The 27,227-nt window shown below is 36.3% G+C and overlaps 6 protein-coding genes across 8 annotated transcripts; 3 read left to right on the top strand and 3 right to left on the bottom strand.

Annotated features, from left to right (window-relative positions):
* Positions 1-97: 97 nt before the first annotated feature.
* On the bottom strand, positions 98-6,680 carry LOC103319641 (synaptonemal complex protein 1-like). Its single transcript, XM_089046919.1, has 19 exons — positions 6,396-6,680; positions 6,257-6,306; positions 5,820-6,027; positions 5,613-5,738; positions 5,385-5,483; positions 3,897-4,573; positions 3,566-3,814; positions 3,359-3,487; positions 3,206-3,274; positions 3,016-3,126; positions 2,374-2,481; positions 2,179-2,289; positions 2,019-2,105; positions 1,647-1,733; positions 1,444-1,551; positions 1,134-1,220; positions 940-1,002; positions 562-664; positions 98-371 (listed from the first exon to the last, which is right to left on the bottom strand). The coding sequence occupies exons 1-18, from the start codon at positions 6,547-6,549 to the stop codon at positions 563-565; spliced, it is 2,625 nt and encodes an 874-aa protein (XP_088903045.1). The 5' UTR covers positions 6,550-6,680; the 3' UTR covers positions 98-371; position 562.
* A 1,117-nt stretch (positions 6,681-7,797) lies between these two features.
* LOC103319642 (putative mitochondrial adenine nucleotide transporter BTL3) lies at positions 7,798-11,362 on the top strand. The gene is made up of 4 exons (XM_008221202.3): positions 7,798-8,411; positions 8,771-9,074; positions 9,793-10,260; positions 10,562-11,362. The coding sequence occupies exons 1-4, from the start codon at positions 7,846-7,848 to the stop codon at positions 10,628-10,630; spliced, it is 1,407 nt and encodes a 468-aa protein (XP_008219424.2). The 5' UTR covers positions 7,798-7,845; the 3' UTR covers positions 10,631-11,362.
* Positions 11,363-12,190: 828 nt separating this feature from the next.
* LOC103319643 (uncharacterized) lies at positions 12,191-16,399 on the top strand. Its single transcript, XM_008221203.3, has 8 exons — positions 12,191-12,606; positions 12,686-12,826; positions 12,938-13,165; positions 13,689-13,896; positions 14,041-14,177; positions 14,818-14,898; positions 15,803-15,869; positions 15,951-16,399. The coding sequence occupies exons 1-8, from the start codon at positions 12,302-12,304 to the stop codon at positions 16,248-16,250; spliced, it is 1,467 nt and encodes a 488-aa protein (XP_008219425.2). The 5' UTR covers positions 12,191-12,301; the 3' UTR covers positions 16,251-16,399.
* A 117-nt stretch (positions 16,400-16,516) lies between these two features.
* Positions 16,517-17,655, bottom strand: LOC103319645 (multifunctional methyltransferase subunit TRM112 homolog A). Its single transcript, XM_008221204.3, has 2 exons — positions 17,519-17,655; positions 16,517-17,062 (listed from the first exon to the last, which is right to left on the bottom strand). The coding sequence occupies exon 2, from the start codon at positions 17,000-17,002 to the stop codon at positions 16,634-16,636; it is 369 nt and encodes a 122-aa protein (XP_008219426.2). The 5' UTR covers positions 17,003-17,062; positions 17,519-17,655; the 3' UTR covers positions 16,517-16,633.
* Positions 17,656-19,514: 1,859 nt separating this feature from the next.
* LOC107880251 (B3 domain-containing protein REM8-like) lies at positions 19,515-23,263 on the top strand. 2 transcript variants are annotated; one of them, XM_089044636.1, is made up of 5 exons: positions 19,515-19,718; positions 19,841-19,905; positions 21,967-22,255; positions 22,452-22,549; positions 22,788-23,263. In XM_089044636.1, exons 2-5 carry the CDS (start codon positions 19,846-19,848, stop codon positions 23,070-23,072), a joined length of 732 nt encoding a protein of 243 aa, XP_088900762.1. In that variant the 5' UTR covers positions 19,515-19,718; positions 19,841-19,845; the 3' UTR covers positions 23,073-23,263. The 2 variants fall into 2 exon arrangements, with proteins under 2 accessions (XP_088900762.1, XP_016646952.2); XM_016791466.2 differs by lacking the exon at positions 19,515-19,718 and having other exon boundaries at positions 19,730-19,905; positions 22,788-23,262.
* A 107-nt stretch (positions 23,264-23,370) lies between these two features.
* Positions 23,371-25,147, bottom strand: LOC103319646 (peptidase). Of its 2 annotated transcripts, none has more exons than XR_016123586.1 (3): positions 24,733-25,147; positions 23,896-24,034; positions 23,371-23,568 (listed from the first exon to the last, which is right to left on the bottom strand). XR_016123586.1 is itself a non-coding variant. In XM_008221205.3 (3 exons), exons 1-2 carry the CDS (start codon positions 24,975-24,977, stop codon positions 23,947-23,949), a joined length of 333 nt encoding a protein of 110 aa, XP_008219427.2. In that variant the 5' UTR covers positions 24,978-25,146; the 3' UTR covers positions 23,371-23,572; positions 23,898-23,946. The 2 variants fall into 2 exon arrangements, 1 of the variants encoding a protein (XP_008219427.2); XM_008221205.3 differs by having other exon boundaries at positions 23,371-23,572; positions 23,898-24,034; positions 24,733-25,146.
* Between the last annotated feature and the right edge of the window lie 2,080 nt (positions 25,148-27,227).

The raw sequence follows: 27,227 nt of genomic DNA, 5'->3' as shown, positions 1-27,227 counted from the left end.
GAGAGGGAAAAATCAGTGTGTATTTTCCTTCGCTTATCCCTCACATCGACTCTTTCTCGTCTCCAAATTTCCTCAACATTAATTGAAGAGAAAAAAAAAACATTATAAACGAAGCTTTAAAAATGGATGTTCAAAATCCTTAAACCTTTCAACCAACAAGTTTCATATACAAAGCCCATATAGACAAAAGAGAAGAGTGAGGCAGTGATCAAATTGGAACTTGCAAATCAGTAAAATGCCAAAGTTATATGCACATATATACAAGAGAAAGCATGTAATGTAACCAGCAGAAACCCTGTACGTCGATATCATGTGCCCAGCTGGCTTTGAGTGAAGCAGTTCAGGGAAATTACAGAGATCTCTTTTCTGACCTGAACCAAAACAAGAAAAGCTAGTCAGTTGCTAAATACCCACATGTAGTCTTAGCAGACCCTACTCAAAATCATATCAACGATCTGGAAGGGTGGGAGTTCAAAAATTGCATTAAAATAAAAAGAAGGCATCATATTTTTCTGTAATAAATGAAACAAAATCATGTCTACAATAATCAGTTGAAAATACCTTAATCAAATGCATAGGGATCGTCTGCATATGGATTCAGAGACCCTTCTGAAAACAAGTCCCCTATGTTTGAAGGATTTGGTTGACCTCCTCCCTTAGATCGCTACATAACAAATATGACACATTACAAACTCTGCACGTGGAAATCAAAAGGAACACTGCAGTAATATAATTTAAGCCATGCTACATATGCTATCATGGTTCCCGATTTATACATGCATATCCAGCTTTTCCAATAGATAAATACATTAATAATACTTCTAATTACATTACATGCTCCAAAGAAAGGTCCCGAGCAATATTGGGGCACGAAAAAGTAGAAGCATTACAAGAGATTACAAAAACTGAAGTAAATAAGTATTTGGTTGATTCTGTTACCTTAACAACACTCCTGGGAGTAGTGGCTTTTGGAGTACTTGTCTTTTTATGTTTTCTTGGATCCTGATGTTACATATAAATAAAATTCAGTATTGGGTAATGTATGCTGAAAAGAGCAATTCTGGAAGTCTATTTATTTCATATACAAAACAAAGATTTAGTATATAGCTTCACGGAAGTGACCAGGTACATACTTCAAACATCACTGTGCTTCTTGTTCTTCTTCTTTTCGTGACTGTTCTTCCATTAGAAGTTTCAACTTCATATTCCCGATGAGTTACCTGCAAGCTGATGAAGTTAGCCTAAAGAGGTTGAGGGGATAAGGCATGTATCAATCGATCATATTAGTGAGTAACATTAAATTCTTAAACGACCACTAGTGCCCCTGCCAAGAGGATTTATATATTTCTTACTACTGAAATGCATTTATAACTTATAGAAAAGCAAATGTTGCATCATTTAAGAATACTCTAGCAGAAAAAAATTCGTACATAAGTTATTCACCTTTTTGTGATGCTTTGGAATACTCATTATACTTCCTGTGTTTGGGTTCTCTACTTTCTTCAACAACTTTGACACTGGAGTTTGTGTTGCTACCAGTAAAGGTGAATCCTGTCAATGAAATAGAATCACATATCATAATCATTGTCATATTGTCATGTGGAAAAATGAAGGAAAGTAGAAATGATTTTTCATTAATGTGCCACCTTTTCATCATTCTCTGGTACCAGAGAATGCTGACCTCTTTTTCTACCAACAGAGTTTCTCATCTGCCTTGACGAAAAAGAGTAATCCTGAGACAGAATGAAGGCATCAGAGTCATAGAATTTCAGATTAGTTGCATCGTAATCATTTAAAATAATTACTCCTGATATGAAAATTTACACTTCAACCCCAAAAAGAAAAATTCTTGACTATATGCTTTCCCAGTTCCCACCTGCTGTGAATACTATATTGACAACAGTCCCCACTGTTTCAGACTGTTTAAATTTTGAAATTATTTTATTTGTACAACTCCCAATCTACCCCCCAACCCCTCTCCAAGATACAGAGAGAGATCTATTGATTTGAAATCCCACCTTCTTTGAATTCACTTCTTGGTCCTCCTGGGGTTTATCACCCATAACTCTCCACTGCAATTGCAGTAATGCCCTCTGTCTCTCCTCCTGTAAAATAAGCATTATAAATAAAAGGTACAGATAAATCTTATTATATAAAGCACTTCTGCTAGATATGTACCTTGGACTTTTGAAGATCCAACTCATCCTGCAGCTTCTTACACTCATCTTCGTGCTCGAGCCTCAAACCTCTAAGCTGCGCTTCATGTTCGTTCCTCAGCGATGTCATTTTCTATGAAAATAATAAAATGATTAGTAAATCATATTACACTCAACTTAAATTAGCAGTTCTAACTAAATTTAAAGCTATTTGAACCTCTCTCAATTCGTTTTCAGCTTGAAGTTGGATATGCTTGAACGCTTCACTGTGTTCAGCTTTTAGACCGAGTTCCTTTTTATCATGCTCTTGCTGAATACGACTGACCTAAACGACATCAAATATGAAAGTCAATAATGTTCATAACCAAATATTCCAAGTCAGTCTCTGAAGTAGAAAACACAGAAGCATGCAATATAAATGCCTCATAAATGAGCAACTTCCCATATTAAACTGAGCAACCTAATACGATAATAAGGGAAAATTTGAAGTAATTTCTTACAAATGTTCACCTTTATTAATAAACTGCAGATAAGCTCATTTAATAAGTTAATTTAATTATCAGTCCAAAAAGACTGAGTAACAAACTAGCTCTTTTTTTTTCTTTTTTCTTTTTTTTCAAATTACAACTTAAGATTCAAAAAAATTAAGAGTGATTGCTAAGAATGAAAATTCTGCATAATCCAATACAAGTTCAGAGGTATTTAACATATGAAAAAGAATTACTCCCTAACTGAAAGTAAATGTTTGGTAATGCCATAAAATGTGTAGCAAAAACAAGAATAGGATTTGGTGGTAAGATTGCAAACAAATGCATCATAGAGAAAAAGTGATCAGCAATTAGCACACACCAACACATACCAGAGTAGCATGTTCCTCCTGAACACGCATCAAGTACTGCCTAGATTCTTCTTTGCATTCTTCAAGTTTTTTCTCACATTCTCTCTCCCTTTCTCCAATAATTTTTTCGGCCTGAAGTTTCAAATGAATAACAATTGAAGAACATGATTCATTCCTAAGCATATTGCAAGAGATGATAAAACGAGCAAACCTTTTCCTTTTCCATGTTAACTATCTCCAGCTTCTCCACCTCATACTTCTTCCGGATGTCATTAATTGCCTAAATAAACCCTCTTACTGTCAGTCCAAAAGTACTTAAAGAACCTGTATGGTGTCCATATAAGAATATCACAAGAGATAACACCTGATCATTCCTCTGAGAGATATCTTTCAAATGCCTTGATAATTCCAGTTGTTTACTCTCTAGCGTGAGATCATATTGCTTCTTATCTTCCACAAGTTTACTTTCAGCAGCAGCCAGCAATGCCTGATTCTGCAAAAAATACAGAATCGTAAATACATGCAAAAAAAACAGATTTATGCACTCAACACATTCGCACTGAATTCATACCCCTGTGTTCTGTTCTTCCAGATTCTTCTCTCGTGCCTTATGTTGCAGAATAAGGTTCTCCTTCTCCTCTAGCATATTTTGAAGCTGACTGACTTGTTTATCCATCAGATCTACTTGCTCTTCATGTTTTTCACCCTCCTTTAGTAAACTATCTATTTCTTCAGCTTTTTTCTGTAACTCTGCTTGTAATTTCTCTGTATTATCTTTACTCTCAGTTTCTAATGCCGAAATTTTCAGCAACAGATCTTGCTGCAAGATGGTATAAAACAAAGCTTAATATGGCAAAAATGCTGCTCAAACGCAAAAAGTCAACTTGTTGGAACTTGCTAACCATTCTGTTCTCAGATGATCTTGAACTTTCTGACAGAGAATTAATTTGCAGTTCTAATTGGGAGACCAACTTCTCTGTTTCAATATTCTTTGAGACCAGACCTTCTGCTTCAGACTCCAAGTTCTGTATCCTCTCTCTGGCTACACGGCATTCCTCTGAAAGCTGTGCCACAACAGACTCCTGAACTTTCTGGAGTTTGAGGACCTTATTGTTCAACTCCTGATTTACCAATTCTATAGCATCTTTTTCTGATGTTAAGGTCAGAAATCTATCATGCAGTTGATCGTACTGTCTCTGAGAAAGCTTGGTAGAAAGGTCTCTCTCCTGCTGGACCAACTTGAAGCACGCGTCATAGAGAGAGTTTAGCTTATCAAACTTGTCTAAAAAATCCAAACTTTGTTTATCCAATTCGACCAAGTGTGCAGCCAACACATGAACAAACCCTTCGAGGTTTTTTATCTCAAGGACAGACATATCTAATCTCTTAACAAGGTCATCGTTGCTCAATTGAACACCGAGCTTTTCCTTTTCCAAGTTTTCCTGGACAGTTATCAAACGTTTGATTTCATCCTCTTTCAATTTTAACTCAAGATGCACCTCACCCAACATAGAGTTCAAACTTTCCGTAGCCAACCTATTAGTTGCTAGAGTTGCCTCAAAGTTCTTTATCATAGCATCTGCAAGGAATGACATAAATGAAAAACATTATAAAACAATCCCACGACAACTTGAAATAATAATTTCTGAATTTCATTCAACATGCTCAAGGTGCAATTGTTTTCTCAATGACTGGAACATGGAGGTAAACCTAACAATGCATGCCTTCAAACATTTCTATGTTTTTGTTTTGTTTTTTGTTTTTAAAGAAAAGTGCATACATTAATTAGGCAGTACTTTATTGACTATCAAAAACATACTACCAGATCTAAAATGTATTCTAAGAGAAAATCTTGATTCAAGTGGAAAAGAATTTTATCTTTGTATGGCAACAAAGTTTAGAGAAAGCTGAACATCTGAGAGGGGGAAATATATTAAGCATGTATTCCTTAAGAGGCTTCAGAGGTAAGAGGAATACTGATAGAACTGCCTAACTCGAATTTAGATTTATTTTATTTTTTTTCACTTTTTCACCCTTACGAGTCAAAATGTTGAGAGTTACAAGGTTGATGTACAACTGTACACACAATATATTTGAAAATCACTTAAAGGGCAAGAAACCATATACAAAGCAATTTATGTGGAAGGTTGCCTACATTGAAAGGAAAAACTAATGCATGAGCCATATGACACATGCATGCATAGTTTCAACCATCTTCAAAAGCACTGAATTGTAAAGCTCCATGAACTGTAATTTAAAATTATTTAGTTGCAAGATTGGCTTATAATGGCCAAAAATGCAGTAGTTCCAGAAATTTCAGCTCATTATGCAATATCTAGTTGCAACCAAGTGATGACGCCACCTAAAGTTTTAATTCATAATATGTTTACCTTTTTCCTCTATGAGATTTGCAGTTCTGCTCTGTTCATCTCTGTAAGATTTTTCCCTTTCTTCTTTATCAGATTTGAGTTCCTCCAGCTGCTTTTCACCTACAGTCAGGATTCAGAAACATCACAGAAAGGAAAATGCACCTTTATCCAGTTAAACATTGCATCATCCCTACATTCTAAAATTTAAACATTCTCTCAGGAAAAGGAAATGAAAGGGAAACAACTTACGGTTCCTTATAATGTCCTCTGCAGACTCTAATTTTAGAGACAGACCATTCATCTGTTTATTTAAACCATCAAGAGCTATTGCACTCGCAGAGATTTTTCCTTCAAAGTACTCTCTATCTTTCTCGGCTGTTAAAGCAAGCTAAGGATAAATAACACTGTGAACATAAGAAAAATGTGAAAGGTCAGAGAACTCAAAATAAGACTTACCATCCTGAACCTGGCCAGCTAAGAGCTGTAAAGTATCCGTGAGTTGATCACAGAGAGTTTTGGTTGAAGAAAACTTAGACTCCAATCCCTTCCACAGCTTTTCATCTTCCTTCTGCTTCACCTTAAGCTTAGCATTTTCATTGAAAGCATTCTGCAATTTTTCCTCTAATGCACGGATGTGCTCCACTGATTTTTTCAGCTTTGTCTTCTGCATTTATCATTTAAATCTCTGGTCAGATACCTTCGAATTTATAGAGATAGATGAATCTCACCTATTTACAAGAAATTGAAATCCTAACAAATCGACGCAGATAGTGAGACACAAAAACCTAACCACACAATTTCACAAGCTAGCACGAAAGATAAGCTCATTCACTCACACACACAGATAGAAAGCGATAGAGAGAGAGAGAGAGAGAGAGAGAGAGAGAGAGTACCGCCATTTCCAGATCAGTTTTCACAGAAGCTTGCTCTTTCACTAATTTCTCTGTAAACGAACAAAACAACGACAAATCGTCTCAGAAACTCCAAATTCCATAGAGAATCAACCAATAATCACAAATTTCCAGTAAAAACCTGCGGTGAGCTTCAAATTTGCGAAACTTCCAGAAGAGTTCGAATCTGGAGGACGCGAGGAGTAGGCGAAGATATTCGAAGTTCCTGGGACCGATTTCGAGAGGGACTTGAATTTATCCAAGCTCCTCATACTCGGAAAACCTACCCTTTGCATTTTGAAATCTAAGATTGATCGCACAGAGAAAGCCCTAGAAATTTGTTTATCAATCTCTCCCTCTCTCTGGAGCTCTGCGATTTTTGGAACTGAAATGATCTTGGCGCCAAAATAATGTTGACACAGTTATAGAGTTTTTTTACTTCCCTTAAAAAAGGCCTAGTATTTGTTTCATTTTTTTGCGGCAAGTAAAAAATATAATTTATTTCAGGTGAGACTATTGTTCACTGAACTTTTTATAATAAAAAAAACTCAAAAAATGACAGATTGCCCAATTGAATTTAATTTTCATTATTAAATTACTTTGATGCCCAATTAATTGTTTTGGGTTTTTATTTATGTGGTTTTGGGTTGGACTCATTTTAAGAAATTGATGGCAGTTTTGTAATTTATAGGAAGTTTGAAGTTTTTTTGTTATGTCGTAAATGGGTTTTGAATGTGCTTTTAAAGTCCATTTCATGTGGGTTTTTTTTTATATAAATAATTTGGGCCCCTATATCGGATATAATAGTGATTCTCCTTCTTCTTCTTTTTTCTTGATGAAATAAACAAATACATTTATGAAGCTCTTAAAATGTCATCATCTCATGTGCTCACCCGCCATTTAGGTTTTTTTTTTTCTTCCAAAAAAATTAGGTTTAGATTGAATAGACTAGTTGAACCTGTATAATTTATGATTTAAACTTTAATTGTACCGTGTTCAACCAAACCGAACTGGTTGTATTTGTTTAGAGTTTAGGGCTAAACCCTAAACCCCACAAGCCTCTCTCTCCTCTTCCTTCATATTCATCTTCTCTCTCTTCTTGTATGGCCTCTCTCTCGTTTTTGTCTTCTCTCCCTCGACTCTATTGCAACCGCCACACCTCATTTTGTTGTTGTTGAAAATCGACTGAATTGCACTGATTTATCAATAAACCAACTATAGTCGGTTAAAGACATTGTCGAATCATCGTTTGTTTGCAAAATGAGCACACTGACAAAGGTAGTTTGGTGGTTGGTGTCACCTTATCGGCTTCATTTTGGGCATAAACAAAAGATAACCACCAAAACATCAATAGCAACATTCTCCCTTCCTCCTTGACATATTTTAAAACTTTATTTTTCACCTGAAAAACTAAAATAAAATAAATCGTATTTATATTAATTTATTTACAAAAATAAAATGGAAAAGACAAATAGTTCCGACGTAAGAAACATAATCATTAGCGCGAGATAGATAAAAGAAAAAATAAATAAATAAGAAATGATAAAATAAGCATAGTATACTGTATAGGAGGGAACTGAATTGTACTATGCATGTTTGGCGATGGAAGCAAAGCTGCCAAATCCGCCATTTTCACCAACCCTTCTTATTCCCATTCGCATTCCAATCCCTCGAACTCTCCAACCCCACAATCCAAACACACTCTGACGAAGACGACGACAGCCACAGCCCACAAAACCCAAAACCTATTCAATCCCATTCCCACGCATAAAATGGACGACCCAAATTCGAGCCTTTTCATCATCGGCGGCTTGTTTTTGGAACCCACAGTTTCCAATTCTCTGCTCAATTCCGTAGTGTCGTTCCGGAAGTCTTCTTCGGCTGTCGTTTCCGGGTCTGGTTCGTCGTATGGGTTTAGGCTGAGAGCGGTGGCTGGAGGTGGGTTCTTGTCGGTGAGCTTGAAAAGCGATGGGGTTGTACGGGACTCCAAAGGGTGTTTGTTGCAGAACGGAGATGAGGGTTTGCAGAACGGAGATGAGGGTTCGGAGGAGGTGGTGGTTGAAGAGACGAGGACAGAGAAAGTTGGGATTAGGGGAGGTAGAGCTATGAACACCACCAAGCATTTGTGGGCTGGTGCTATAGCCGCCATGGTTTCCAGGTCTGCTTTTTGCTTTTTATAATTCATCATTTTGTTCAAACTATTCTGGGTAATTGGTATATATTGCATTTGACAGTTTAGAAGAATAGTTTGAAGGAATTTGATTTCTCATTGACTTAATTTCAGTTGAGTGTATTAATTTGTTGATTTCAGTAAGTTACGGGAGTTTTATGGATAGGAAATCGGAATTTCATGTTTCGTGAACTGGATGACACACAGAAATTGAGAACCGGAAAATTGGAGTTTTATGTTTCATTTACAATTTGCATTTAGAGATTATGGTATTAGACTTAGGAGTTGCTCTGTGATTGTTACCATTTAGCACTTCATTTGTGGCTGATTGAATGTTGTTGTGTCAGAACTTTTGTTGCACCTCTTGAGAGACTAAAGCTGGAATATATAGTTCGTGGAGAACAGAGGCATCTATTCGAGCTGGTTAAGTCAATTGCGGTTTCTCAGGGCTTGAGGGGCTTTTGGAAGGGGAACTTAGTCAATATTCTTCGTACAGCTCCATTTAAAGCAATCAATTTCTATGCTTATGATACTTACAGAAAACAATTGCTCCGCTTCTCCGGAAATAAGGAAACTACAAATTTTGAGAGGTTTGTTGCCGGTGCTGCAGCTGGAATTACTGCTACCATACTCTGCTTACCTCTTGACACGGTAAGTGACCGTTTAGGATTTTGCTGTTTGATCAATTACTAGCTGAAATTGGGTTATGCTAAGTGGTTGAAATAGAAATTCAAGAATCTGTTTGCGAGGATTTGAAAAGGTAGTGACACAGCTAAACCTACATGATTTAACTCGCTTTCCCTTCCATAATCAAGCCAATAGAAAGTATGCATGTAATTGTTCAACAAGGGTATGCCTTTTCACTTGGGAACTCATTTCGGCGGAGATATAGATTATAAGATAGTCTAAAATAACTTATGCTGAAAGTTGTATTGTGTGCCCACTCTAAACAACTTATCCCACTGTGATATTTTCTGTGGTCAAAGCATAATTTGTTTGGAATCTTGGGTATGGTGCATAGATAAATGTCTCCTTTCGTTTATTGAAAGTGAAGTCTTCCTTTTGATGCTTTAGTTTCCTTTTCTTCGTTTTTTCATTTTAAGATAGAAATTATGGTTTACCTTTATAATGGAAGAAATACAAAAATGTCCTACCTGTAAGCCGAGCACTTCGTGCTTTTTGTTGGTATTGACTATTAAGTTTTCATTCTTGGAAGTTAGTCCACACTGAAGCAGATCTAACTTTGGTTATGCCTAATGAAAGAAAGAAAAACAAAGTTTATGATATTATTAATTGTACCCTGCTATTACATAGATATACTAACCATGCAATTGGTTATATATGCTAAGTTAGATGTTGTGTGCTTCAGATTCGGACTAAGTTGGTGGCTCCTGGTGGGGAAGTCTTGGGTGGTGTAATTGGTGCTTTCCGCCACATGATCCAAACTGAAGGGTTCTTTTCACTTTATAAGGGCTTGGTACCCTCCATCGCAAGCATGGCACCTTCAGGTGCAGTTTTCTATGGTGTCTATGATATATTAAAAACAGCTTATCTGCATTCACCAGATGGAAGGAAAAGAATTCAAAAGATGAGTCAACAAGGGCTGGGCCTGAATGCTTTCGACCAACTGGAGCTGGGACCCGTTAGGACATTACTTTATGGAGCTATTGCTGGTGCTTGTGCAGAAGCTGCCACATATCCGTTTGAAGTGGTGAGGAGACAGCTGCAATTGCAAGTCCAGGCAACTAAAATGAGTGCCTTGGCAACTTGTATGAAAATAGTGGAACATGGAGGTGTCCCAGCTCTTTATGCAGGACTTGTTCCCAGCTTGTTACAGGCATGTTATTACATGGATCCCTATTTACTTTAGCTACTTTGTTGTGTTTTACAAAAGTTAATATGGTGATACAGTTGCCATATTTTTATATTTCTTTGGTTCAATGGCTTTGAAGTTTTGATGTATATGGATTCCTAGGTTAGAAGTTCTGAATGCATCTATTTCTATAGGTATATACTTGGCATCGTCGTACTATGTCCTATACCCCTCTGCTATTCATGTGAAGATTGTTGTATTCCCTTCAAATTGTAAGCATTGAGGTTATGTCTGTTTTCTTATCTCTGGTGTTTTGCATACTCAGGTACTTCCCTCAGCTGCAATAAGTTACTTCGTTTATGAGTTCATGAAGATTGTTCTCAAGGTAGAATGAAGAAATGAAATGGGAACCACCAAAGGAATATGATTGGAGATTTTACAGTATACTTAGAGAGGAGCACCGGCTATAAATTCAGAATTGTAGGATTATAGTGACTTAGCAGTTACCATTCATGTTCCCAAAAGATTCTGGTATTGCAAAAGGAAAAAAATAGTCCACATCTTAGCCTTCTCTGAATTCATACTAACTCGTTTGTGAGCCTAACCGTTTTGTTCACTGCCAAATTTTGATTTCCATTCTCAAGAAACATATACAGGTCAGGAAGCAGCAATTATTTGGTTCTACTTTAAACATGTTTGCTATCACATTCTCACATTGGGACAATGCATGCTTAATTGAAGCAAATTCATACAAACACCATCCGTTTTTGTCGGTGGTGATTGTGCCTACTCAGAGGAGAAAGTGGCCTGCTGCTTGCTGCCCTCATTTACTTGCTGCAACAATTAGGTTGTCATTATTTTCTGTTTCTTTTCCCTTGAGGCTTTATTTTTATGAAAGCACCACTGTAGTTAGCACTGAGGAATTGCAAAAGAAATTGGGGTGCTGCCATAGTGCTTTTGGGCATAAAAGTGAGCTTTGAGCTGCAGTAAGTATGTTAGTCATTCATCACATTCTAAATGCTGCAGGTGTTTGCTTATGGACCTTTTTATTTTTCGAAGTAATTTACTAGTGATGTAATATTCAATTGCTCCTATGTCATGGAGATTAATATACTATATCTTCTAATGTCCTCTTCTCCGTTTTAAATAGGTCACAGGCCAAATGTTTGAGCAAGGAGCTTCCGTGCTTTTTTAGATATTCATTACTTCAATTCATACATCATGAGTTATGGGTTCAAACACTACAAGCCGGAAGATATAAATGTAAAGCTACCAAACCGAACAGCTATTATGCGACTTTAGATGAGATAGGATGGAGTGGATATTCTCACCAACTAAGTTCAGTTATTGAGGTAGTAGAGTGTTAAGTTAATTTAACTTGTTAGCCGGATTTGGACTATTTTGCTTGGGACAGTGGGTTACACATGTACATGATTTGGGACAGTCGCTTACACATGTACATGAATGAATACTAGTTGTCGATACGTAGGGTGCAACGGTTGAGAGTCACCCACAAGCACACGATTACTAGATGTCGATACAAGCAGCCTGATTGTGAGGCCAATGGTCGAAAGTCACACACACACAGATGGCCAACTGTCCCAAATGGGAGTCGACTAGAGGCACTGCTCCTTATGAGCCATATCCAGCACCACATGAAGCAGAGCAATTCTACAAGATGTAACTTTTTTTGGTCAGACCATGAATGAAACTGCCCAGTCTGATTATCCAATACAAGACTGAAAATAAGTTTACAAAATAAATACTCAATTCTCCCAACAAGAAAAGCCTCTCCTTAACACACACACACACCACCCCTACCTCCCAAAAAATAAGGGGAAAAAAAACTAAAAAAGGCATCTACTAAAGTGCAAATAGAAAAAAAAATTAAAATTAAAATTATCACGTCATCATTCCAAACGACCTAAACTGTCATACTCGTTAGCGTTTCTCTCAATCGTCATTTCGATAATCGCATAGCCCTTACGCACACTCCTCTCATCTGTTTCGAATATTCTTGGTATTCTTCACAAAAAACGCCATTCCTGCAAACCCCGAATCTGTCATGTCGCCGTCCGGCGACCTCTGCACATGCTTCGCCGGCGAAAATGGCGGTCCTAACGGCGACCACCACGAATCCGCCGATCCGAATTGTACGCATTGCAAGAAATCCGATCAGTCGCCGTCGTCGTTTTACTATTCTTCTTCGCTCGGATACGCTTCGGTGCCGTTGAGCGACTCGGAAAAGCTACGGCGGGTCGTAACTGCCTCAATCAAGGGCTTCACCATCGGAGCCGGTCTCAAAGGCGGGCTCGCCATTTTCTCCATCTTAGCTCGATTGAGACGACGAAAGCTCTTAGCCTCTCTCAGGTGAAGAACTCACTGAGCAACGAATTTTCAATAATTCAAATTTATGATAATTTAAGTAATGATTATTTTTATTATTCAGGAAGGAGGGTGTGATTACAAATAATGAAGCTATTGTTACTGCTTTGAAAGAGACATTGAGATATGGTCTATTTCTTGGAACTTTTGCTGGTACATTTGTTTCAGTGGATGAGATTATAGGTTCTTTGGCTGGTCACCGTAGGCAAGTTCCCTGTTCTTCCATGATTCAATTTCTTATTTTCTGCTTAAACTAAATTTCTGTTTGCTCTGACTTAATTGATGGTTCGGGTTGTTACTTGTTACTCTAGTTCAGGACAGCCAAATGGAGGGCTTTGTTAGCAGGGGCTATAGCTGGGCCATCGATGCTTCTCACTGGCCTGAACACGCAGCATACGAGCTTGGCCATATACATACTTATGCGTGCTGCTGTGTTGGCGTCGCGGTGTGGGATTAAAAGCAAACGGTTCGGGGGCATTTGTAAACCTCTCACTTGGGCTCATGGTGACATTTTTCTTATGTGTCTCTCCTCTTCGCAAATTCTGTATGTACCCTTTACTGCAAAATGTTCCTTTTTAGTGCAAAGTATTGCTAACGATGGCATGAGTGCAAAATGTTCTCTTATGGTGCAATGATGGAAATGCACTGCCATATGTGGAAATCGATAAAACTTCCATGACCTTTGGATCTGTTTATGAATTCATCTTGTTGATCGTCAAAGCTGATTTTACTACTAAGTCACAATGTGCAATGAAAACTCTTAAAAAGTTTGTTGCTTTTGAATTTACAATTTCTACAACCCTAATTATGATCCTCTGGTGACTGCTAACCAAACCTACCTAAAAGTTAATGGATATTGTTGCTGATGCAATTCAAAGTTTATGTTTTTTGCTTTTGGATGATGTCCCATTCATATGCATCAAACTTAGAAATGTATGTTCAGTGTTTTATAGATTACTGAAGTTGTCAAGTTTTTCTGCTTACCATTAACTTTTAGGGTCTTTTGATACCCATTACTTTTCCTAGACTGTACTAAGACTAAAAGGAGGAAACAATTCGTTTCTCAGGTCTGCTTACATATTGAAGCAGGAAAGTTTACCTCCATCATACAAATCTTTTCTCAATAAACATGGTGGAAAGGATACAGTAATATTGCAAGGTGTAAAAGAGATTGCAAGTGGCATACCTTTTACTAATTTGGAAGCAATAGAAAAATATTACAAATCCATTGGAACAAATATTAAACTAGATCCAGCCATGGAAGTTCCCTGCTCGGTATGCATTCTTCAATTATCATTCTACCTTTTTACTACCATGTGAAAATAATTTGCATTTGTTTGTCATTTTTATCAAAATTGTTTAAACTTCATTATCTTCAATCTTGTTATTTGAAGTCTTAAGCTTTCACAATTCATGCAGATTGTACATGGAGATCAGTCATGTAGTGCGCATATTATTTCTTTCCTAGTTCAAGCCTATAAGAGAGCATTACCAGTTTATCTTCCAGTGTATCTGATTCCCGCCCTTATAGTTCATCGCCAAGATCTCCTGAAAAGGTAATTCATATAATTTCCTTTTGATAATCTTTTTTCCTATACTGATGATGCTTTATGGAGATGTGGTCAAGTGCTATCATCTTCTAGTATAAATTTCCTGGAAAAAGAAGTTGAGAACTGAGGGGTGTTGAGATTTTGATATGTGGTTTTAGGTGTACCATAAGTCCTTTTGGTGGATAATCTTAAATGCCTTTAAGCAGTCCATGCATTAGTAATTTAGGAGCTTTCTTTTTGTTAAAATAAATTTATACTACTGGATAGCTTTTTGGTTTAGCAAGTATTTGATGGGAATGGGAATTTGATTCACTAATCAATTTGTGGCATGATTGACGATTTTAAATTGGAGCAATAGAAACATTTTGATTTACAGTTGTTTATTCCCTTCTTTTTTCCGTTGAAGAACCCGCCTGAGTTCTTGTTTCTTGATTTTCCCTGATGTCTTGTTAGAAGTTGTTTATAAACCATCACCCATTCTTTCTTATCATATTCATTTGATACATACCTATATGCATATTGCAATCATATAGTCGTGCCATGTTTGAACTTCTTTTTGCAATATACATATTGGATATTTGTATTTGTGTTAATGTAATCTTGGCTTTTGTCTGTTTTGCTCCTTATGTTTGCTGTTTATATGCAGGCATTACTCTATACTACTAAAGGGCCTTCTTGGTACTGCTAGATCAAGCTTGTTTCTATCCGTATATTGCTCATCTGCCTGGTTAGCAGCTATTTTCTTCTATCTCACATTCTAATGGTACCATTTACGTGAAACCTGCTGCTAGGAAAGTTGCCCACTTTATTGAATATGCATAGATGAGAACCTGGGAAGCGTCCAGAATCAGTTTTTAAAACTTAGGTCTTTCCTCATACCTCTGTGATAAGTTTTCAATATATCATTCTTCAGAAAAATTATTTTCATGGGGCATGAAGTCCAGATGTAGGGACTGATGAAAATTGAACTGAAACATAGTGCAATACATATACCTGTTTTTTTTTTTTTTTTTTTTTTTTCTGCAAAGCATAGGAAACCAGTGGATATAGAATACTCAAGGAACTCAAGACCAGATGAAACACTTTGGACCCCTAGAACTAGGTTACTAGATTTATAAACTCTGTTGTGCTTGTTTCCTTTTTCCTTCTCTGGGTTAATAGTTGCCTGGACCATCATCAGCAGGACGAATTTTAGAAAATCTGATATTTCAAGGGATAAATAAGTTGCTATAATCTAGTGATGTTGGACAATATCTGATATGGAATCAGCTAGTCAAGTGGTCAGGCCCATGGTTTGCTCCCACGACTGGGATTCACTTCCTCAAGGTATCTAGCTATTTGCTGGAGTTTCCTGCCTTACAAAGATAGTAGGGTTCAGCAGGGGCCCCAATTTCGAATCCAGGGTTGTGAAGCCGGTTTGGGTGATTTCTGGGTTTTTTTTATAAAAACGAAAAAAGAAAAGTTAAACTGGCATATTCACCACTATATGTCAGGTAAATAATTATATGAACTTGCATATTCAAATGGTAAATCATTGTATTTCCACCTTCTTGTTACTACTGATCACTTCAAATTTTGTTGAGAAAGTGGATTTTTCATTAGTTAAAAAGCCATCTCTTATTGTTCTTCAGGGCATGGACATGCTTTCTATTTAGGATTTTCAGGAGATGTAATATTCCAATGGTAGCAATGGGGACGGTATGAACATTCTTCAACTCTTTTAATTTGGTAGCAAGATGAATTTTATATCTTTGCTTAATCAATTGCATTGTTCGGCAGTTCCCAACTGGCTTGGCCTTGGCCATTGAGAAGAAAAGCAGGCGAACTGAGATTTCCCTCTACTGTCTTGCTCGGGCAATCGAGAGCTTTTTCACGTGCATGGCTGATACCGGATACTTGCCACCATCAACAAAAATGAAGAGAGCTGATGTTGTAATCTTCAGCTTATCCACGGCAATCATAATGCATTGCTATGCACAGGAGAGGGAAGTGTTCCGATCCAAATACTTGAACGTCCTTGATTGGGTTTTTGGCATCCCACCTCCTTCTTGTGAAACCCCTCGCTGCAAAAAGAGTTAGGATGAAGTATCTGCCAATTTTCAGTTTGAAGAGAGATTTTCTTTTGTACTTCCTCTAAACCAAATGGAGGGAAAATTTGTATCATAGTTCAAACATTCTATTGCTGCCCTTCAATAACTTCATATAAAACGTGAGTTGCGTCTTCCTCATACTTGTTAGTTCTACATGACTCTTCAATGATTTAAGGCTTCAAGTTCAAGAGATAAGGCCACATTTTAAAAATTGTTTTAGCCCTGCTATGATTTTCAACATATCAAGATAAAACATAATAACTAAACAAAACCATAACATTCCAATTTATAGTGACAAAATCTGCAGAACAAAATCCATAATTTCAGTAAGTACAAGATGAGCAATGACAGTCCATTCCACCATGACTTGATTCACACTTCGTCTTCATGAAGTAGCATATTGGGTATTCCCTTAGAAACCGGAAACCGGCGACCAGTCTCGGGGCAAACAAGCGCACCCTCCTCGAGATGAAGCTCCAAAAGGGCATGATGGAACTTGCGCAGAAAATCTTCAGAATCAAGCCTAGAAGGCTCAACCTCCTCAGGGAGCTCGACATAGCCCAAAGTACGAGCAGCGCCGACGAGGGCCTTCCATTCGATCTTAGGGAACATGTTCCTAAGGAAATCAGCATTGAAGTCAACCTGCTTCTCCACGACCTTCTCTATTTCAATGCGCAAAGGGAAGCCGTTGGCCACGCCCTTGATGTTGGAAGATAGCATGTTGTGGGTTAGCAGCCTCATCTCTCTCTAACTATCTAGCCTAAACAGCAGTGATTTTTCCTTTCACTTTTGCTTGAGGACCTGAGGTCACAAGTAAGTAACAACAATTAGACCTAGCAATGTGTCGTGTTTTTGCAATTAGAGTTGAGTGTTTGCTCGTTCGTGCTTTCGAAAAGTGTACGCAGTCAGACACAGCATGTAAACACACAAAAATTGGCTTTAAAAATCTTACAAGGAGGCGAAGAAAACAAATAAATAAAGCATCTTTGATCAAAGCTCTCTCCCTCTCATTCAGTACAATAAATTGCTATCAATTGATTAAACACTTCTACAGCTACAGACAGAGCGCAGAAAAAGGGCAAAGCACATAGGACAAGAGAAGAAGCTGAAGCCCTAAAATCAGACAAAGAAAATTGAACAATTGGAAATATAAGTTCATGCATACCCACCACAAAAACTGAACAATTCGTAAACTTAAATCATGTGCCTCTGATTTTCCAAAAAAGCAAAAAAAGGGAGTAGGGGTAAGCTAAGTACCTCTGATTCTCCGAAGTTGGGGACTGAAATCTGGCCGCCGCCGGCAATGTAGAGAGAGATGGAGAAAGGGAGATAGAATACAGAGAGTCGGAGAGGAAGGTGAGCGTCTATGACAGTGAAGGGGAAAAGAATTAGGGTTTTATTTGATTGAAAAAATTACCCGAATACCCTTACTCTTAAATTGCTAATTTGAAAGGTACTAGGTGGCAGTGAAAATGGGTTTTCTTCTTTTTATCCAAAAAAAAAAAAAAGGTTTTCTTTTTCAATTATTCTAGGGTAAATTACTCAAATGGTCATCAAATTTATACCCGATTTACATTTTGGTCCATAAACTAAATTATTCATTCAAATGGTCGACCAACTCTTTATTAATCGGCTGCGCTTTGGTCCTACCGTTACATTTTCTGTTAAATTTAGTCATGTGAACAGCACATGCTACATTTGTGGAGATAAATAAGACTTTTGACCTATGTATCACTCATTTATCACCTATGTATCACCACTTTATCACGGTAGGACGGTTATGGATGGTTTTACCCTTACATTTGACGCAACATTAACATAATATAATGGTAGGATCAATTGAGTGATTAATATAAAGTTGATGGACCATTTGAACAAATAATTTAATTGAGAGATCAAAATGTAAATCGGGTATAAGTTTGAGGACTATTTGAGTAATTTACCCATTATTCTACTAACATATTGAAATTTTTTGAGAAAGTTTATGTATATTATAACTAAAAACTAATAAATATTACCATGCCAGGGCAATGAGGTTATGTATTTAATTCCTCCTTCTCCCTGAGAAAAATTTAGATTGCTGCTAATTTAAACGAACCTTAAAATTAACTGAGTACACCCTATAATTTAAGTACACTCTAATATTTAAATCAAAATGTAAAATTAAATAAGTACGCCCTATTATTATTATTTTTTGGTGACAAAAAGAAAGAGCACTAAGTAGGCCCTATTTAACTACCAAAAATACCTTGTATACCTTAACACTTTATCACATCAATTATGCTACGAGCACCAACTTAAGTCCCAACTTTTAAATACCAACACATGTGACACATGACATCACAATACATCTCATTTGCCACTTCATATTTTAATTATTCTAAAGCTTTTGTTCTTCACATTAAAAGGAGTCAATTTGAACAAATATGAGTTTTTATTTGTTTCGTAATTTTTTTTTTCTCATCTCAATGGGGTTTTGATTTAGTCTTCAAATAATGAATTTGTCCAAATTGGTTCGACAGCAAGCCATATGGGTCTAATAGCTGCTACAAACTTGATTCAAATGAAAACTAATTCCTAAATGCCCTTTTATATTTGAACTTAAGCATTAATTATGAGATTAGAAATTTAGTATTGGACTTAAATAAAAAAAAATTAATTTAAAAAGTTACACACATGTTCCGGTTTGTAAGGTGTGAAAATGGCATTAGAATCGATTTGAATTCGTTAAGTGTCAATTTATTGACTTTTTAGTCAACACGATTTTTTTATATCCAATGCGACTTGGTTTTCGGTCTTAATGCCCATTCGTAATCACACATGTTTTTATTAGCTCCTAATTGTAGTGCACAATTTGATAGAATGTAGGTAGTGATCATGATCAATTTGACATTAAATAGGGCTCTCTTTTTTAATCAACGATATAAAAGAGGGAATTTTTTTAATCAACGATATAAAAGAGGGCAGTGTGTGGAGTGAGTGAATTATATGGTTCAAATTAAAACCCTCACCTGTCCAAAACCCTAAACCCTTATAAATACCCCTGGAAAAGCAGAAGTAAATAAACACAAGAGAAGCCGAAAGGGGTGCAATTCGGCCCAGGTTTCTGTACCGTGTTTGAAAGGTTTTACCTTTTACATGAAATGCGCTAGAGTTAATGGGCCTTTTTCTCACCTTGGCAATCAGTCAATTAAAGGCCCATTTTGCTGGCTTATTCTCTAACAATGTGCCATTTATTAGGCGTAAGCGTTAGCAGCACAGAGACAGAGTCACAGACACAGACGATGCTGCAAAAGCTTCAGGCTTTTCCGACCCCTATGGCCTGCACTCTGTACTCAAAGTACAAGCTCCGGCCAATGCCATTCATGGCGCTTCCATCACTTCTCTGTAAGCCAATGCTGCGTTGGAGAGCAGCGATTGGTCCTTTAAGGCTATATATATATCTTGCACTCAGTTGGTAAGGCTAAACCCAATATTTTGTTTCGTGAGAATACAAGCCACAGAAATCTCAGTCCATTCACAGTTTCAACTTTCCTCTCTGTCTTTACATTTCTTTTTCTTGTTCACTCATCTCATCAGGATTCATGGCTGGGAAATGCTCTGTGTTTTTCAAGTTTTTGGTTCCTGGGTTCAACAAAAGACTTGTATGATTCTCCTCTTCGCTCTCTGTTTAATATATATGTGGGTTTCCAGGTTTATGTTGTTTTGAGTTGATCATATGCTTTCTCTTGACAAATCTAGAGTTTCTATGTCTTGGTAAATTATTTATTATAGGGTAACTTGGTGTTTTAAGTTGAAAGTTGAATAAAGAACCGTGTTTTCAAAGGCATGCTTTAGCGCGTGTCGGAGTGCGAATCGGAGTGAGGCGGAAGGATATCGCCTGAAGCGTTCATCTATTTGGCAGGATGCACGTTTAGTGCCGTGAGGCGTGGAGAGGCGCGGCAACGTGTGGTGAGGCACATGAAGGGCCGCTGTTTTGCAAGCGGCTGCGAGAGGAGATAACCACGCGCGTTTTCTTCAGGTTTCGTTGGTAATGAAACGAATTCGTTTCATTTAGTTAATGAAACGCCTTCCTTTCATTTAGTTAATGAAACGCCTTCCTTTCATATAATTAATGAAACGCACGTTTAGCACTGAGGTTACTTAAAGAAACTGACGTTCAGCATGCCTTTTTTATTATTTTAAAATCATGATTTTTTGTTTTCAACAAACAACGCCTCCACTAAAACACCACTACTTACCCCTTTTGTTCCTTTTTTTTTTCTTCATAAATTAATATATTAACATGGATAAATATATATATATAGTTATTCATTTATTTATTTATTTATAGTATAACCCTAATATATGAACTGAATTGTGTTTTTGTTTTAATGTTGAATAAATATTTTAGATTTAGGGATTGATTATTATGCATGAATGAGACCATTAGTACTTATATTTGATAACACTTAATACATTATTAGGGTTCAATAATAATTAGTAGTATAATTTAATTATGTATTGTATTATTTATCAAATTATTTATTAAAATAAATTAATGTTCAAAAAGCTTACGCCTCACATAGCGCGAATAAAAACACTTTGTCTCTACGCCTCGCCTTTCAAAACATTAAAGATGATGCATGCAATTATTAATATGTTGATATGCTTTTGGTTTCAAACATATTTTTTGGCACATTGTAAGTGCAAAACAAACTACTATAGTTACTTCCGGCCTTGCAGACAATATTGATGTTGAACATATTGGCACGCAATCTCCAACTAAAAGTTTTGTCAGCGGGAGTGTTCAAAAGATTGGTATCTCAAATGGTCATATGAGACTTTTGATTCAATCAATCAGTGGGAGGAAAAGGTTAATTTGCAGTTGTTCCATTAAATGTTCCTAGTCTTCTCGTGTTAGACTTATCAATAATGCGTACTGCTGATTATGCAGTTTCTGATTTCTGATGTACATTGATTTGCAGCTTAACATAGTGCTTACATATATTTTGTTATAGTTGGTTTGACTGTGATTTTAATGTTTTGATTGAAAATACATTATTGAGTTCAACTATGAATTCATCTTCAGTTTTAGTGGATCAATATAATAGGTATACAATCTTCTTTTGTGGCGTATCATTTTGTCTGCAACATGGTATTACTTGTTTGAGTGTGTGTGTGATTATAGAATGCAGATGCAGTTGAATTTGCATCCTGTTTTCTATAGTTCTGATTTGGACCTTGAACAGTTGTTACATGGAGGTAGTTTATATTAGATTGTAGCCGTAGAAATAAAGAAGTTTATTCTATAAAAGATTGTTTATTTTTAGAATCGTGTGCAGGTAGTTTATGTTTATGTAATTAAAAAAAGGGATGTTAGGAACAGGGTAAAACAGGCGTGATGATTTTAGATGGTTCAACTTCACATGCCTTGCTTTCAAATTAGACTTACATTCCCAATATTTTTCAACTATGTTTAACGGTATGCACCCATTCCCTTTATTTTGAAATTAGGGTATATCCACCAAAATCCTGATGCTTTTTTCTTCGAAAGTACTTGTGGCATCTACCACATCTTACTTAAGGATTTGCTTCTTGCATTTGGACATCCCATAAAATCTGATTGTAGGTCCATCCATTTTAACGTGTAAACTGTTTATACTTTTCAGTAAAATTGAATGATTAGGATTGTGGCCTAATATTTTTGTTCTACATATGAACAGTCACTTCCAGTAGCTTTCTGTAGTTCTCTGAGTGAAAAGAAACTGGAGAAAGCAGTTATTAAAAGCTGCTTGGGATCTTGGTGTGTGAGACTTGGCAGGAGTGTTGATGGAGTACTTTCTTTTGAAGAAGGTTGGGAAGTTTTTGTGAACCATCACGGCCTGAACATTGGAGAAATGGTAGTATTTGAACACAAAGGCAAAATGGTGTTCAATGTGGTTGCCTATGAGTCACTTGGTAGTGAGAAAGAGTATGAACTGCAGAGCGACAAACAGCAGCATGATTACAAAGGTGGGTTAAATTTAAAATTCTCTAGCATTTCACACAAGAATGGCAGTGGCATATTAATTTTCATTTGCCTTAATTTCCCACAAGATTTACATCAGGTTACACTCAATATTTATGCTTTTGATAGGATTTTCACCCTCTTAATTATAGTGAATGTTGGGTTGCATCTAATGTGGGTTCTTCCTTGGACTATTTTCAGGAAAAAGAACCTTAAAAGGAACTGCATCCTCAAGCTCAAGGACACTGTTCAGTACCATGATGAGTAAAACCCATGGGGATCCTCTTCGTGCTTATATGGTAAGTTTTCTAACTTCTCTTTGCCTGTATGAAGTCTGTCATGTTATTATTTGCATATTATTGAAGATAAAAAATTTCATGATGTTCACTTCAAGCACACTTCTTGAGTCTGGAGTTTTAGTGGCAAAGCCCTAGGCAGAGTTGTGAAATTGGTCTGTTTGTTCAGGGTTGAGTTGCAATCCTTACAACTTTTTTCTTTTTTGGATTTTCTCTAAATTTGGTAGTTGTTTTATGACAGACTTTTCCTGCGGAATTTGCAAGATCAAATGGCATTGTGGACACATCCAGAATCTTTCTCAAAGACCCGTCTGGAAGATCATGGCCGCTGATCATAAGCAAGTGGGAAAGCAAAACCAGGGGTAGTTATCGTATAGCTACTAGAAAAGGATGGTACAAGTTTTATGAAGCCAACAAGCTCAAACATGGGGATGTCTGCATATTCAATCTCAAACCGGTATCATCTAAGTCAGGTTCAAAATCAACTCGTGTCTTGGAAGTCCAGATAACCCGAGGTGGATCCTAGTCCATTGGTCAATTTGTTGTTGTCTTTCAGATTTTGAACAAAGATTATCAAGCCAGAAGCATGTAACTTTGATGGCTGAAACCTCCTTTATGCTACTTTCGAAATTGTAATTCGGATTTCTGTTATTTTTAGTTTGTTCTTTATACACGCAATACTCTAAACTATTATGATATCATTATTTAATCATGGTTTATTTTACACTTTACTCTCTAAAAATTAAAATGAATTTACTTTTGTCGAACCCACCTCACTTTGAAATTAATTTGCCTTCACCACATTCACATGCCTGCTTGGCCAATGGTAAAAACAACATATATATATATATATATATACCATATTTAAATTTTGGTTTTATAAACAACAATTAATTGATGAATGATTACAGAAAAGAACATATAACAACTTGAAAAATTAGGACAATAACATTTGTGCTTGTTGTCCCTATAATTACTGTCCGGCACCGCTTCTTCCTTTCTTCACACTCTCTCTACTCAATCATCCTGCAAGCAATTCATTCACCCAGTCGTCACTAAAAATTACTGCACCATGCAACTAATTAAAAGTCTTTTTTTCTTTTTTTTTCTTGTTTTATTTTCAAGTTTTACTTCCTATCGTGAACATAAACATCGCTTTCTACATCATGTGGTATAAAAATGTAGTCTTCGTAGCATGCATTTCAACACAAATTTAAGCCGAATTAAGCATGTTGGAAACCAAGAGGAAATTGGACTATATCTTCCAAGTAAATAGGATTTGGAAATCTTATGTATATGGAACCCAAAGTAATATTGCAATGGCAACTGTCATCATTCATAATTTACATACCGATAAACTAGAAAGTACCCCAACACTATTGATCTTCTCTGGCTTGATATTAGCTTGATATGAACATCCACCACTTGTGTAGAGCAAACCCATAAACTGTGGCATAAACAACCAATCTCATAGGATTTTTTATAAATCTGCAGAAGGGAGAATTGTCTCTTAGGTTACAAGTCAAACACTCCGGACTACCTAAATTTAGTCCATGAATATACTTGTGATTAATAAAATAGGCAAACACAGTTTAGATCATTGAAAGACAATGTGGTAGACCCTATAAAAGTGTCGCTCAAATCAAATAAACTTATTTGAGGAACCCCTCTATATATGTGTGTGATATAACATACATACGTAAAATATACTTAGATTGTATTCGTGTGTAGAAAGAAGTTATCATATAGAAGTGAGAACAAAACAAATGTTAATTACTATATTGCCCTGAAATTTTAATTTTATTGTTGCTATCATTAAATTTTTGTACTCTTAACACTTGACAGACAATATTTTCTTAATTCTCTCATTGAAAAAAAACAACATTTTCTTAATAACAGTATTGATTAATAAGTTGCTGCAAGTGGGTTTGTAGCTCAAGTAACCAAGTAAAATATGATCATGCTGGCCGAATTTTGGGCTGGTCTAGTCCAACAGACCTTAAGTTGATGGGCCAAACAACGATCCCTAATTTTGTTTGTTGATGTTTTACTACTTAATGATGACCCTAAGCTAAACGCATAAACATCAATCAATTGTTCACTAATATTCTTCCACAACAAAATCACAACATTCAATTGAAAAACCAGTAAATCTCACATGTCCGAAAAAATAAAAATAAACTGACCTTCTAATTAACCCAGATCTTTGAGCAACTTCAGAGGCTCTTTCCTCGGCTGAAACCGGAGACGTCCACCGCGAAAAGTCTCGGTCAAAGTAACCCCAATCGGGCAAGAGCAACCCAGAAATACCCAGCACACCAACCACGTAAGTTAACATCATCTTCTTGAAAGACTCTGTGCATACTCCAACTACCACTATAACTGCAGCCAACCAAACCAGAGAGGCCCTGAAAACGGCATCGTTTGCCATGGGGTGGCTTGATGAAAATGACAAAGTTGAAGTAGGGGATGAAGATGAGTGAGAGAGTACTAGTGTGGGGAAGGAGGAAATGGGCAAGAATGGGTGGTGGTGCCAGCCACACAATAGTCTCTCTCTCTCTCTCTCTCTCTCTCAGAGTCACAGTCTAAGGATTTGCGTCAAATTAATGGCAGAAGTGGTTAGAAAATGCCTTCAATGCGAACCCAGCTGTTGTTATAAATGCATTTTTCCTTTATGTTTACCTTCTCTTTCAGTTCGGGGCTTAGCTGTTATTTGCATGGGGAATGCCACGTAATGCCCATTTCTTCATTTGTTGTTATTCGTTTTATTAGTCTCTAAATTTTAACCTGATTTGTATTTGAATCCCTCAATATACAAAATCGTTCTCGTAGTCCTTCAACTTTAGTTTTATTAGGACAAATGGTCCTACCGTCAACTTTGTTAACCTTTTCTGTTAAATGCAGGGGTAAAATTGTATTTTTATTTATTTTTAATTTCCAATTTCTAAATATTCCTTTTACCCAAAAATTAAAATTAAAAATTAAAAAATATTATTCCTATTCTCAGTCAAACTAAAAATTAAAATTAGTTCTTGTTACTTGAATTTTATATATAAATATTTTATTCATATTTTAATCAATTTAAAAATAAAAAAATTAAAAAAAACCATTTTATCCTTGCATTTAATCGAAAAGTTAACAAAATTGACGGTAAGATCATTTGTCCTAACGAAACTGAAGTTAAAGGACCATGTGAACAATTTTGAAAAATGAAGGACTCAAATGTAAATTGGGTCTAAGTTCAAGAACTAATAAAAAGAATAACCCTCATTTTTTTACACTTGAAAATTGAGTCTTGTTGAAACTCCACAAAAGCTTGATGAGCTTGAGAGATGTTTCTATTCAAGCCCATGCATGCCTTACATATCTTCAACTTGAAGGGTTAAAGCTCATTTGATTGACTCAAAAGGATTTTGATTCTGAAGTAAAAGAATGAGATCGAAACCCTTTAAGAGCTAACTGCATCTTGATTTCACAACCGAAATCCTTCCAATTAATCAATGAAAACTTTGGTTTGGTATGTAAAAGATTATTCGGTTTCATCGCAATGTGGTACGTAGCATAAAAATGAAGTGAATTTCGATTTCATTGAAGGTAAAAACACAAACAAAAAATCTTATCCTACATTTACAATAAGTTGAGAAGTTTTGATTGGAATAGGAAAACCTAATTGTGTCCTGATCAGAAGAGGAAATGTTTGGGAACTTAAGAGGAGCTTATTGAGTCTGAATTCAACAGGTGTCCATTGATTTGTCCAGGCTGGATGGGGAGCTTTTGTGTGAGTCTGGTTGGAGTTAAAGGGAGATGTACATGATTGGCGATTGGGCCCAATAATTATTTGTCGTTTGCAAACTCATTTCAGAAAACAAATCAGTTGGTTAATTTGACAAGGAAAGCAGAGATAATTTATGATAATAAGTCAAGCTTAGCTTTCATCGCTGGCCTTTCCTTATTTATAAATAATTGGTCACCCGACGAGGAACATAGGCTGGAGGATCAAAATTTGTGTGTGTAGGAATCTTTTTTTTTATTTTTAAAAGGCAATAATTTTGACATTTTTCTTGGTTTAGCTTTATGATGCTTCAAATGGTATATTTTATAAACTTTTACGCACTTATAAATAAGGAGCTAAATTAGGAGTGTCAAAATCGTTACTCTTAAATAATGCGAGCTAGCGTAGCTAACTAGAAGGTTCAAAAATGGGATTGCAAGTTCATTTATTAAAGAGGGGGAAATTGCATCTTAGGCATCAAATAAAGCAAATTCGTAGACAAGTAGAAGCTACACTTTATGCCATGCCAATGGCAGTCGTTAGTTTCTTAACTTTTACTCAGTTTTGGTGCTCATATATGAAATAAGCACTTATAATGTAGGTTGATTAATAGAGATACAAGGATTTTATTATTATTATTATTTATTTTATACAAGCGATACTCTAAGATTAAAGAAATTGGTTAGTTTATTAAGAAGCTGGACTTGTTGGGTACCTTAAATGATATACCTTCAAAAGACAATGGCTTGTACTAGAAGATAACCTTTACTTTAGTGGTTGATTTACAGAAGAGAAGTTTACCAATAGCAAGGGAAAATGTGCATAAGAAACCAGATGAATGACGACAAGCCACAACAAATCCCATGGAAATGGAAGAGTTTCTCTCAAGCGTGTAAAGAATGTCTTGTG

The sequence above is a fragment of the Prunus mume genome, linkage group LG2 (genome assembly GCF_029339155.1).
Source record: "Prunus mume cultivar Tortuosa linkage group LG2, ASM2933915v1, whole genome shotgun sequence".
Classification (NCBI taxonomy): Eukaryota; Viridiplantae; Streptophyta; class Magnoliopsida; order Rosales; family Rosaceae; genus Prunus; species Prunus mume.
The sequence above is the reverse complement of the archived record's forward strand: the minus strand, read 5'-3'. Positions and strand labels throughout refer to the sequence as shown.